General features: G+C 40.0%; 1 protein-coding gene across 2 annotated transcripts in view; it reads left to right on the top strand.

Moving 5' to 3' along the window:
* LOC115224712 (kinase suppressor of Ras 2-like) overlaps nt 1-14407 on the top strand; it is a 167634-nt gene that overhangs the window by 116486 nt on the left and 36741 nt on the right. For both annotated transcript variants that reach the window (XM_029795571.2, XM_029795569.2), the window contains exons 7-8: nt 8690-8770; nt 9641-9705. In XM_029795571.2, the coding sequence (XP_029651431.1) occupies nt 8690-8770; nt 9641-9705 (146 nt within the window). The remainder of the gene's footprint in view (nt 1-8689; nt 8771-9640; nt 9706-14407) is intronic.

The following is a 14407-nucleotide window of genomic DNA, read 5'->3' as shown; positions in this document are numbered from 1 at the left end:
TGATCTGACGATCAACACATGTGTGCTGCTTACTTTGCAAAACAAGAGAAACCGGGTTCAAACCCAGCTGGAGTTTGTGAAATTTATTGCGATGCAACTGTAAATACGGCGATTTACTTGTCATTTGATACACAACTTATTTCCCTGGTGTCCATGCGTCATCTATATATATAAAACTCTAGTTGTGTGAGTGTCTGTCCCCTTCGATTTAGATTCCTAACTACTCCCACATTTTGCGGTGCAGTTTAACCAAATTCGGGTATCTTATAGTCGTGATTCATATCGAGCCCGTCTGGGTATTAGCGCGCGTCTACGATGAGTCTACGATTTTAAAAATAATTTAACATCATTTTTTATTCCATTTTAATGCATAATTTTTCGTGTGTCGATGGCGGCGGAGTTGGCGTCCATGGTCACACCTGCACCTGTGTTGCTTCTCCCCCTTCTTCCCTCCCTCGTGAAGCTGTGGGGAAGGGAGTGTAAGGAAATCAACGTCGTAAAGCGTTGTCAAGGAGACCAGCGTTCTTTTAGAACAACGACTTCATGGCTTGAAGACACCAAAACAGAAATGGCTAAGAAAGCCCGAATTGGCATCTATAAGGGAAGTAACTCTCTAAAAATGCTTATATAGTTATTTCCCTTACAAACCCGAGCAACGCCGGGCGATACTGCTAGTATATGATACACCCTTTTTTTCTAACCATCTGAGTGACTTGGACCTTATGAAAGGAAAGGTTTATGTCACTCAAGACATACAAGTAATATAGCTGTATGGCCAACCAAAGCCTTGTGAGTGAATTTGGTAGGTGGAAACTGAAAGAAGCCCGTCGTAGATGTGTGTGTGTGTGTGTCGGTGTTTGACCCAAACCATCGCTTGACAACCGATGTCGGTGTGTTTACGTCCCCGTAACATAGCGGTTCGGCAAAAGAGACCGACAGAATAAGTACTAGGCTTACAAAAGAATAAGTCCTGGTGGTGCTACAGCGTGGGCGCAATCAAGTAAACGGGCACGGGTTTCATAAGTTTAGGACAGACAAGGTTTGAGAACAAAAAGGAAGGGCACATTAATTTAATGCTAGTCTTATTAGATTTAATGTCTGAAAGTCAGTTGGATGGGCATGGCTGGGTTGGTTTTGATCATAATTCTGTCTTGAGGCTAAACAACACTCTTTTACTTGTTTCAGTCATTTGACTGCGGCCATGCTGGAGCACCGCCTTTAGTCGAGCAAATCGACCCTGGGACTTATTCTTTTGTAAGCCCAGTACTCATTCTATCGGTTTCTTTTGCCGAACCGCTAAGTGACGGGGACGTAAACACACCAGCATCGGTTGTCAAGCAATGCTGGGGGGACAAACACACACACACACACATACATATATATATATATACATATATACGACAGGCTTCTTTCAGTTTCTGTCTACCAGATCCACTCACAAGGCATTGGTCGGCCCGGGGCTATAGCAGAAGACACTTGCCCAAGGTCCCACGCAGTGGGACTGAACCCGGAACCATGTGGTTGGTTAGCAAGCTACTTACCACACAGCCACTCCTGCGCCTGTTCAAACTGAAAACAGGCGATGTTTTCATAGTGCGAAATAGAATGGGTGATCGTTTCTAAGCGGGGTATGAAAAACTGGCACGAGCGTAGCTAGAGCGTGATAACGCCCGGGGGCGGCCCTTCCGTTTGCTGCCCCCCGGACCCTATAAAAAACTAAAAAAAACACATATTGCCTACAGCAGACCTCAGAGTCCGCCGTCCCGGGGCAGACCCCACCCCCAAGCTACGCTAGTGGAGATACAGGTAAAAATCTCCCGTATGAGCAACTTGACCGTCGTTATTCTCAAGACGTGGAATTAGCTAGCAAGTTCAGGGGAGGTAACTGTGTTCGCTTTCAATTACATTCCGCGATAATTAAAACCAAAATAGAATTAGCAGTGTTGCATAATTGATAACCAAGCATAGTCTCATACAGTCAGTCAGATACTGGGTTCTATCCCTATTTGAGCCAGTGTCCTTTAATCGCTTTTTTTTTTTTTTTGAGCTCTGGTATTACAGTCGTGTGGTTAGAATACGTGAGGAAAGAATTGTCAGAGTTTACAAGTACAATAATCCCTCGCCATATCGCGCTTCACTTATCACGGTTTATTATTTAAGCCGACGTCGATTCCTCCGCAGTGGTGTTTTGCATTTATTATAAAATAAATATATACAAATTATAAAAATAATTTTAAAAAGTATATACGGTAGGCGCAGGAGTGGCTGTGTGGTAAGTAGCTTGCTTACCAACCACATGGTTCCGGGTTCAGTCCCATTGTGTGGCACCATGGGCAGATGTCTTCTACTATAGCCTCGGGCCGACCAAAGCCTTGTGAGTGGATTTGGATGACGGAAACTGAAAGAAGCCCATCGTATATATGTATATATATGTGTGTGTGTGTTTGTGTGTCTGTGTTTGTCCCCCTAGCATTGCTTGACAACCGATGCTGGTGTGTTTACGTCCCCGTCACTTAGCGGTTCAGCAAAAGAGACCAATAGAATAAGTACTGGGCTTACAAAGAATAAGTCCCAGGGTCGAGTTGCTCGACTAAAGGCAGTGCTCCAGCATGGCCGCAGTCAAATGACTGAAACAAGTAAAAGAGTAAAAGAGTAGTTTCTACTTCCCCTATTGTGGGGAGTTTTGGAACTTAACACTCGTGATAGTCGAGGGGTTACTTGTAAATCCAACTAACAAGTGACCTAGGAGTAGACCACATGTTGGTTGGTTAATCTCCATAGCCTCTAAGACAGTGAGCTGGCAGAATTGTTGGCACATGAGGTACAAATGCTCATCCTTCTTTACATTCTGGCTTCAAATACTGCCATGGGCCACTTTGCCTTTCATACTTTCAGGGTCAGAAAAGTACCAGCTGAGCATGGGTTGATGAAATCGGCTTTGCCCCACCCTCCCCCAAACCTGCTGGCCGTGTCCCAAAATTTAGAACCCATCTCCATAGCCTCCAAGGCAGGGAGCTGGCAGAATTGTTTGCACAATGAACAAAAACTCTTACAGGCATTTTGTCCATCTTTATGTTCTGAGTTCAAATTCTGCCAGGGTTGACTTTGCCTTTCATCCTTTTGAGTCATCCCATAAATAATGCAGTTTTTTTTATACTTCTTTCATTTTTCAAAATTAAGATAAACAAAGTTCTTTTTTAATCTAAAATATACTCTCCTTCATTTTCTAAAATGCTCTTCCATCTATCTGGTAGATTTGCAAGGCCCCTCTTCCAAAGTTGACTTGTCTGTGACGAAAAATTCTCCACTACTGTTCTGACCTCGTCTACAGAATTCATATTTTTTTCATCCAAATGATTTTGAAGACTATGGAATAAATGATAATCAGATGGGGCAATGCCTGGCAAATATGGTGGGTGGGGCATCATTTCCCATTCAAACTGCTTCAGCCCTTGGAATGTCATCCACTCTGTATGTGGCCTAGCGTTATCCTAATGGAAGAACATCTTTGGTCTTGAAACCAAAGATGGTAATTTTCCTTCTAGTGCAGGTGTTGATCAATGGTTGAATGACCAAATCCAAGCTTCTCTTCTAGTTCCTCAACAGTTACGATGGGATTTTGTTCCACCAGGGTTTGCAGGACATCCATGTCAAGATCTAGAGATCTTCAAGGACGAGGCTCGTCTTCTTGGCTGTAGTTTCTGGCTCGGAATTTCTGGAACCTGAATTAAACCCAGGACCTGATACTTATTCTTGCATCTCTTTTTGCCAAACACCTAAGTTACGGGGACATAAGCATATCAGCACCAGTTGTCAAGTGGTGGGTGGGGGACAAACACAGACACAAAAGGGGACACACAAATCATCACCATCATCATCATCATTTAACATCCATTGTCCATGCTGGCATGGGTTGGACGGTTTGACCAGACTGACACGCTGGAATCTGCGTCAGGCTCCAGTCTGATTTGGCATGGTTTTCTAAGGCTGGATGCCCCTCCTAACGCCAACCACTCTGAGAGTGTAGTGGGTGCGTTTACATTCCACCGGTGCAGGTGCCAATTTGCATGACATTTGTATCTGCCATGACTGCGATTTTGCTTGGCTTGAGGGGTTTTCTTCTCAAGCAAAACATAATGCCAAAGGTCTTGGTCATTTCTCCCATGAGGCCCAATGCTCAAAAGGAACTCAGCCACCTCGCCTCTGAACATACACACATAACAAGCTTCTTTCAGTTTCTGTCTACCAAATCCACTCACAAAGGCTTTAGTCTGCCTGAGGCTATGGTAGAAGAAACTAGTTCAAGGTGCCATACAGTGGGACTGAACCCGGAACCATGTGGTTGGGAAGCAAGCTTCTTACCACACAGCCACTCCTGCCCTATATATTTTTTCAGTCAGTGAAGGTGAATCTTTAGTCCTGCAAGTTTTCAAGTGACCCCACAGGTGCTGGTGCCATGAAATATGTGCCCAGTGCACTCTCTAAAGTTGTTGGCACTAGGAAGGGCATCCAGCTGTAGAAAACATTCAAAACATTGCAGCACAGTGAAGTTCTCTGACTCATTGGGTCCCTTCGCACTGTGCAACTTGCGTAATATAGAAGACTGACATTGGATGATGATGATGATGATGATGATTTAAAACATCAGCTGTTGTGCGTTTAATTTTGAGCTTAAAATAGGTTTATGTAAAAAAATATCAACAAACTTTGTTGTTGTGTTTTTTTCTTTTCTTTTTTTTTTGTTATTTTCTTCCTTTCGCTGTCTTATTGAAAAAAAAAAAGAAAAAGAAAATTGAAAAAGCTATCTTGCCTGTAATAAAGTTTAGTGCATAATGCTTACATATGTCCATATCTCTATGGTCATTTTGATTTGCTGGGCCATTGAAATAACTGTTTCATGTTTGCTGTGTAACATATGGTCAAAGTACACACGTGCCCTCCACTCTCTCTCTCTCTCTCTCTCACACACTCTTACTGTCTGTATTTCATACTTTTGCTCTCTCTCTCACTCTTCTGATACTTATCCCAAATCTATAATACAATATCTATTACCATTCGTTTTCCCAATTTCAAATTAACAGTGACAACTGAATACTTAACAATAAATATTTCAATACATAAAACACTTCAAACCCCTTCTTGTGGTCCTTGTTACCAAACTGCAGTTAGACCTTGTGTTTATTCACTTGTAAAAAGATTAGAATCTGTGCATCCCCCCCCACCCATCACTACCACTACCAATCCTATTTTCCATTTCTCTTACTCTCCAATGTTAAATCTGTCCAGGGTCGTCACTGGCTCTGCATTTCATCCCAGCAGTGATCAATAAAGTTAGGACCAATAAACTACAAACGTCCAGTCAACTGATTGGTTCCTGCGCAAATTATGGTTTTGTACCTAGCCCCTAAAGAACTAGTGTTAGCCTGGTCAGCCTGTAATGACATGCATAAGATCTGGTCATCAAATTTAAGTAGAGACTTCAAACTTGAAATCTTCAAAGCCACAGTCGAACCAATTCTACTACATGGCTCAGAAACCTGGATGTTATCAAAGAAGCTTGAGAGGCGGTTGGATGGAACCTACACTCGCCTCCTTATGAGAGCTCAAAATCTCTCGTGGAAGCGCCATCCAACCAAAATACAAATATATGGGAAACTACCACCTGTGTCATCTCTTGTGAAAGGTAGGAGAGTCCAGTTTGCTGGAGATTGTTGTAGAGCTGAAAAAGAAGTAATTTCTACTCTTCTCCTCTGGAAGCCATCTGCTCGCAATACCAAAGGGCGCACACTCTCCCACCCTGATGTAATCTCCAGGGATACAGGCATCCAGCAACAGGACCTCCATAATGCCATGATGGACCGTGAAGTCTGGCGTAGCATGGTAAATTCCATTGTCTCGACCACGGTCGAACAATGATGATGATGAGTGTTAGACACACCAGCACCAGTTGTCAGTCAATGTGGGGGGGGGTGCAGTGATTGGTGAGAACCTGGGTATGAAGAAGGGGTGGCGAAAGCAGCAATGCAGGGATGGGGAGTGGGAGATAATCATAGTTGCTTTGTGACCCGGACGGTGCTGGTGCCATGTAAAAAGTATCCAGTCCACACTGTGAAGTGGTTGGCATTTGGAAGGGCACCCAGCAGTGAAGACCATGCCAAGACAGACACAGAAGCCTGGTGCAGCCATCCTGCTTCCCAGTTCCTGTCAATCCGACCAACCCATGCCAGCATGGAAGGCGGGCGTTAACAATGATGATGACATATATATATATATATATATATATATATATATATATATATATATATATCATCATCATCATCATCATCATCATCGTTTAGCGTCCGCTTTCCATGCTGGCATGGGTTGGATGGTTCAACTGGGGTCTGGGAAGCCAAAAGGCTGCACCAGGCCCAGTCTGATCTGGCAATGCTTCTACGGCTGGATGCCCTTCGTAACGTCAACCACTCCATGAGTGTAGTGGGTGCTTTTTACTTGCCACTGGCACAGGTGCCAGGGGAGGCTGGCAAACGGACACGATCAGATGGTGCTTTTTATGTGCCACCGGCACGGAGGCCAGGTGAGGCTGGCAAATGGACATGATCGGATGGTGCTTTTTATGTGCCACTGGCAATGGAGGCAGTCGGGGTGGCGCTGGCAATATATTTATATATATATATATATATATATTTATATATATATATATATCTCATTACTATTATGCAAAAGTGTCGCAAGTCCAAAGCGTTGCTTTTTCAGAAAATAAAAAAATAGTTTCACCATTCCATAGAAAAACCATTGTACTATTTTTAACAATTTTTGATATCTTGGCATCTGAAGCAGCTGGAGATAGGATTGTTCGACCGAAAGAACTGGCTATTGCTAGCAAATTTGGACATACAACAGTTTAACGTAATAGCAACGAGATATATATATATATAATATATATATATATATATATACACACACATACATACAATGGGCTGCTTTTAGTTTCCATCTACCAAATCCACTCACATGGCTTTGGTTGGTGTGAGGCTATGGTAGAAGATAAATACCCACGGTGCCACGCAGTGGGACTGAACCCAGAATCATGTGGTTGGGAAGCAAACTTCTTAACCCACAGCCACACCTGCACCTATTCTTTTGTTTGTTTGTCATTTGACTGTGGCCCCTGCTTATAAACAAACAAATTGACCCCAAGACTTATTCTTTGTAAGCCTAGTACTTATTCTAGGAATCTTTGGCCGAATCGCTAAGTTACTGGGACGTAAACACACCATCGGTTGTCAAGCGACATGTACATATATATACATATATATGATAGGCTTCTTTCAGTTTCCGTCTACCAAATCCACTCACAAGGCTTTGGTCGGCCCAGGGCTATCGTAGAAGACACTTTCCCAAGGTGCCACGCAGTGGGACTGAACCTGGAACCATGTAGTTGGTAAGCAAGCTACTTAACATGCAGCCACTCCGGCACCCCTATGTATATATATGACGGGCTTCTTTCAGTTTCCGTCTACCAAATTCACTCACAAGGCTTTGGTTGGCTCGAGGCTATAGTAGAAGCCACTTGCCAAAGGTACCATGCAGTGGGACTGAACCTGGAACCATATGGTTGGTAAGCAGGCTACTTACCACATACCTACTCCCATGCCTATATCACAGAAGTTTCAGACGTAGCAATATTTTATACTTGTGAACATGTTACAGTTTCGAGTAATGGCAATTATGACAAACCATTTTACAAAAAGATGTTTAAGTGAAGTAAAGAGTTGCAGGAGTGGCTGTCTGGTAAGTAGCTTGCTTACCAACCACATGGTTCTGGGTTCAGTCCCACTGCGTGGCACCTTGGGCAAGTGTCTTCTACTATAGCCTCGGGCCGACCAAAGCCTTGTGAGTGGATTTGGTAGACGGAAACTGAAAGAAGCCCGTCGTATATATGTATATATATATATATATATATATGCGTTTGTGTGTCTGTGTTTGTCCCTCTAGCATTGCTCGACAACCGATGCTGGTGTGTTTATGTCCCCGTCACTTAGCGGTTCGGCAAAAGAGACCGATAGAATAAGTACTGGGCTTACAAGAGAATAAGTCCCGGGGTTGAGTTGCTCGACTATAGGCGGTGCTCCAGCATGGCCGCAGTCAAATGACTGAAACAAGTAAAAGAGCAAAGGGAAAGGCTTGCTAAGAATAAGTCCTGGGGTCGAGTTGCTCGACTAAAGGCGGTGCTCCAGCATGGCCGCAGTCAAATGACTGAAACAAGTAAAAGAGCAAAGGGAAAGGCTTGCTAAGAATAAGTCCTGGGGTCGAGTTGCTCGACTAAAGGCGGTGCTCCAGCATGGCCGCAGTCAAGTGACTGAAACAAGTAAAAGAGCAAAGGGAAAGGCTTGCTAAGAATAAGTCCTGGGGTCGAGTTGCTCGACTAAAGGCGGTGCTCCAGCATGGCCGCAGTCAAATGACTGAAACAAGTAAAAGAGCAAAGGGAAAGGCTTGCTAAGAACAAGTCCTGGGGTCGAGTTGCTCGACTAAAGGCGGTGCTCCAGCATGGCCGCAGTCAAATGACTGAAACAAGTAAAAGAGTAAAAGGGTAAAGAGAGTCTTTGTGTGTTTCTGAATGACAAAGCTTACTGTCTTCCTCACCGGAATTGCTTTTAATCCCATGCTTTCCTTTAATCCATTTCAGATTTATCATTAAACCTATGTTTGAGATCTGTGATTATTGTGGGAAGCATGTTTTATTTGGAAAAATATGTAAAGATTGTAGGTAAGTGCCGCATGTTTTCTTCTCTCCTTCTCTTTGATAAGTTCTGTGCCGCAAACAAGTTGAGTCGCCTCTCTCCTGGGTTGTGTCACAAACTACTGCAAGTCACCACACCTGCCTCATACTGAACTGTCGCAAATTATTGCTCAATGAGCCTGTCGCAAACGGTGTCACATGCCGTTGATTAGTCATCTTTGTATCGTGCTGTCACAAACTATGTCGATATGTAACTGGCAATCTGTGTAGTTATGACAATCGGTTTTTCCGGTCCCAGTTGATCCCGTCATCGGAACAGCCTGCTCCTGAAATTAACGTGCACGTGATTGAGTATTCCACAGATAAATCTACGCTTACTGTATTTCTCGGGGACATTCAGCGTGACACAGAATGTGACAAGGCTGGCCCCTGTGAATAACACGTACAGTTGATTTTTGCCAGCTGAGGGGACTGGAGCAACGTAAAATAAAGTGTCTTGCTCAAGGACACAACACACCACCAGTATTTGAACTTATGATCATGATCCAAATACTCCTAACCACAAAGCGACCTGCCTTCATACTCTCTTTCTTTCTCTCTTACTATATATATATATAGAGAGAGATGTGGAGGAGCAATGGCCCAGTGGTTTGGGCAGCAGACTCGCGGTCATAGGATCGCGGTTTCGATTCCCAGACCAGGTGTTATGAGTGTTTATTGAGCGAAAAACACCTAAAAGCTCCATGAGGCTCCGGCAGGATGTCTCTCAATATGTAGGAGCCAACTAACTACATTTTACATTTGTGGGGCCGTAGCTGATTTATAAAGGAAAGAAGAAACAGTAACTTTTTTAAATGTTTTGTCTGTCAGTTCAAGTTATGTGTTTATTATTTCCAGGTATAAATGTCATCGCGATTGTGCCAATAGAGCTCCCAATACCTGCAGCCTTCGTTTAAAGTATGGTGAGTCAGATACGCCACTTATGTCAACTTCATACAGCCTTATGCATTCACATATATATGTATATTGCACGAGTTCCAGGCTGGCCAAAGCCTTAGGAGTGAATTTGATAAAAGGAAACTGAAAGACACACTTCATGTGTGTGCATGCGCGAGCGTGCGCGTGTGTGTTCACCAGCACTGTTTGGCAACTGGTGTTGGTTTCTTTACAACCCCCATAACTTTGTAGCTCATATATATGTGTGTATATATATGTATATATATATGTATTTGTGTATATATATATATGTATATATATATGTATTTGTGTATATATATATATGTATATATATATGTATATATATGTGTATATGTATTTATATATGTATATATGTAAATGTATATATATATATATGTATATATATATATGTATATATATGTGTATATGTATTTATATATGTATATATGTAAATGTATATATATATATATGTATATATATGTGTATATGTATCTATATATGTGTATATATGTATATACCTATATATCATCATCATCATCATCATCATCATATATATATATATATATGTATATACCTATATATATGTATATACCTATATATATATGTATATACCTATATATATGTGTATATACCTATATATATATATATATATGTGTATATACCTATATATATATATATGTATATGTATATACCTATGTGTATATATATGTATATGTGTCTATGTATATACATGTGTCTATGTGTGTATATATATATGTATGTATATATGTATATGTATATAAATGTATTTATGTATGTATGTAAAATGTGTGTGTGTGTGTGTGTGTGTGTGTGTGTGGAAAAAAAAGTCAAGGTAGAAAATGTTATCATAGCTTTATAGAAAACATTTCCGTACCGGTTTCAGCCATTGAGACTTTTCAACTGTAAGTGTGGAAAACAATTCAATTCACAACGACCTCGAACCCACAAGGGAGACAGTGACAGAGGGAAACAAGGAAAACACCCCTTGTATTTGGACACTATGCAAATGTTCTTTTAAAAAAACTTTTCTTTCAATTTTCCCAAAATTTAACTGTTTTCCATGCTTACAGTTGAAAAAGTCTCCATGACTGAAACCGGTACTGAAATATCTTTTATAAAGCTATGATAACATTTTCTACCTTGACTTTTATATATATATATATATATATACATCTTATAATTAAGGGCTAAAGAAGGTTATTCTATAGCCAATACACTGATTTATCCACTTGTTACAGGAAAATTGAACAAGTGGATTATAAGTTGGTAAATCAGTGTATTGGCTTTAGAATAACCTTCTTTAGCCCTTAATTATAAGATGTTTATACTTCAACCGTAATGGGTTTTTTTAATATACTGCCACGCTTTTTGATGGAATCCTTTTCTGTAGAGAAAGGGACTTCATCCTATATCGTTAGTATATATATATATATATCAACTCGTGTGTTCCTTTTGAACCTTCTACATATATATATATATATATATATATATATAATAATAATAATAAGGGTAAAATTAATTAATTAGTAATTAATAATTTTACCAAGCAGTGTTCAGTATGTAAAAGGACCATTTACGGTATATTTAAACATTACTTTATATAATTAGGGTTCAGTTAAAAAATTTACTTTACCACACACCAAACTTTTAGAAATAGCAGCCAAAGAATTTAGCTATTTCTCCTACTATAAGAAGAATCTCCCAGACAATGTAGTAGGAGAAATAGCTAAATTCTTTGGCTGCTATTTCTAAAAGTTCGGTGTGTGGTAAAGTAAATATTTTTGCTGAACCCTAATTACATATATATATATATACACTTATGTGCGTGTATATATATATGTATACATAAGCACACACTTTTACAGGGAGAGGTTGCTGACGGTGCTTTTAATGTTTTGGGCCTGCTAGCCTTTGTCTGAGTTTGAACCTTCTAAGCTACTGTTGCCTCTCTTCCTGGAAATTTTTTTTATAAACACGCATTTTATTAAAAAGAATTGAGTAATATTTCAGTTTAAATGCACACACGTATGCATGGGAGCATATAGTTGCAAAACTTGGTGGGGAAAATAGTACTCGAATACCAAAGGTAGAGTAAAATAGTGTTTTATTAAAGCTAATGATAATGAGAGTTTCACGTGACTGAACCAGTGATCAAAGAGTCTGACTGCTTGAGTAACAGCTTGTGAAGTCTTTTCAGCTTCAAAAGAATAAATGTTTATTTATCTCCTAATCCCGTACATTCTTGTGTAGCCTCATGTATTCTCATCCAAGATGGAAGCAAGTACCACTGTTCCATGTGAAAGACTTGATATTTGCTATGAAAATTTCTCTTGGCATTAAATCAATGATAGCCTTGTCAACCCACAAATACAGTGTGTGTGTGTATGTAATTTATATGTGGATAGTTCAACCTCTGATACACATATCTACTCAGAACCCTGCTAACTAAACACACCTATTATAGTTTTAACACAGTGCAAAACCAATTAAATTATCTTATAGCTAATTACTTTTGATGTGCATGTCAGCTAATCATCTTTAATTCCTATATTTTAGGGATGTCTCTCAATATATAGGAGCCAACTAACTACATTTTACATTACTAAATTTAATCTTGCATAGAATTTCTCCCCTTAAATAGGGACTAACTGACCACATATTTTAAACTAAACTAAATATAATCTCGCTTTATGCCTCCCTTTAAACAGGGATCAACTAATCATGCTTTTAATTTCTAAATTTTGCAGATTTTATCTTTCTCAATAAATAAGGGCCAACTAACTTACATACTTTAAATTCCTAAACTTTCGGGACTGTATATCTCACAATAAATAGGGGCTGGTTTGATTAAAACCCTGATTGCATTCTGAAACATAACACGTATCGACCGCGTGTATCTCGTGAACGCCTTCCGGCATCGGTCGTGGGTACGTCCACACGTACGTGGGCCATACCGCGAGCTTAGGTTCGTTCTATTGAATAGTTTATTACTTAACACATCCAATGAGTTGCCGTAAAAGGGATGGTTTGAGAGGCCCTAAACCTACAAAAAATGTCTTTGGTTCTAACCAATGTTTGTATAATGTCTCATTGTAGCTCTTGTATTACAGTGAAGCACTGTGAGAAATTGGTTTATAGACTTAATCTTTTCTTCCGTTTAACACCACTGTCTAGACCTTGCGTGCTTTGGTGCCTCTGTTCGAAGCATTTGGGTTTGGCCTCCAATTGGGGGTCATCTCTCCCTCCGTCCCACCAGTGTCAGAAGTCATACAAACAGTCAAAGGCACTGCTCTTCCTTTCTCACTAAAAGAATTTACCCTTTACCATTGAAAATAGTCCATCTCTGGCCTGAATAGTCTCGTGGTTTTATGTTCAAACTAGCTAGATCTGGCCTTTCATGCCTACCCAACAATGTCATTCTAAAAGTGGTCCCATTATTGAAGTCTTGAAGCTACAAGATAACGCACGGTTCATTAAACATTACATTTGACCGAATAGATTGAGTCAGCTGTATCCAGCCCAGATATTCTGTCAGCTTCCTGTTCAAAATGGCCAGATCTAGCTTCTCACACCTACCCTACAATGCCATTATAAAAATAAACAACCACATCATTGAAATGTCAAAGCTACAAGATAATGCATGGTTGATTCAAAACAATGTAAATAAATTATCAATTCCATTTGATTGAGGAATCTGAAGAACGTTAAAGGAGTTAAGTGAAAAGAAATTCCACTCTTGAAATGGTTGAGCAATGGTTTATATTTTACTCGAAGCTAAAACAATGCAAATTATTGCACTTGATTATTTGTTAAGCAACAATTTGATATTTCTTGAAGTTATTTTGCTTGTTAATTGTTTGTATTTCTTTGTTGTTGTTACTCGTGTTCTGGTTCTGTTCACGACATATATCAGTGTCTGTGTGTCTCCATTCGTCCTCGTCTTTCAACAGCATTTAGCAATCGTATTTTGGTGTAATGATCTTTGCTTTTTTTTGTCATCTCGTTCAATGTATATTATCTACTGTCTTATTTCCACTCTGTCTTCTCATCTTTCACCAGCCTCCTCGTACTGTTTTGTTTATGTTGTTGTTGTTTTGTACATATATATATTATATATTTTTATATGTCTGTTGGAGACTTGTTCAATGTTCCCGTCCCTCGCTGTCTCTCATTCAAGCTTACTTATAATGTTGCTGTCTTATTTCTGTAGTGTATTTTCTAAATTTGTTACCATTCCATCCATTTCGAGTCTTCCTAATTCAAACCTGGTCTTTGAGATGCATCAAATGTCCTCCCGTTGCTTGTATTCTGTGGTGACCTAATGTCCCGCATGTCCCATCCTCTCATATATCTCTTACAAATATCTTTCAGTTCTTTTCCTTAATGTAAGGTATTTAAAAATTAAAAATAGAGATTGGTGGTCAGTACTTTTGCCTAGCATTACAATATTTCATGATTAAGACCTTAAAATATGTATGGAGAAACGGTGCTGTTTGCTGACTTCTCTGTTCTGTTATATCTATGTATGGAGGGAGATTCTGCATTACTGTAGTAGCCAATCAGCTGTATGCAGTTCAGATATTTTGTTATACTTGTTAATTAAAATGGCATCTTTTATCCGCAAGTTCCCAGTGTTTCTTTCTGTAAACTTGGATGCCTTGGGTGTGGCATTTCTGTGTATGATTT

Source organism: Octopus sinensis, linkage group LG26, assembly GCF_006345805.1.
Source record: "Octopus sinensis linkage group LG26, ASM634580v1, whole genome shotgun sequence".
Classification (NCBI taxonomy): Eukaryota; Metazoa; Mollusca; class Cephalopoda; order Octopoda; family Octopodidae; genus Octopus; species Octopus sinensis.
This window is presented reverse-complemented; position numbering and strand designations above follow the sequence as displayed.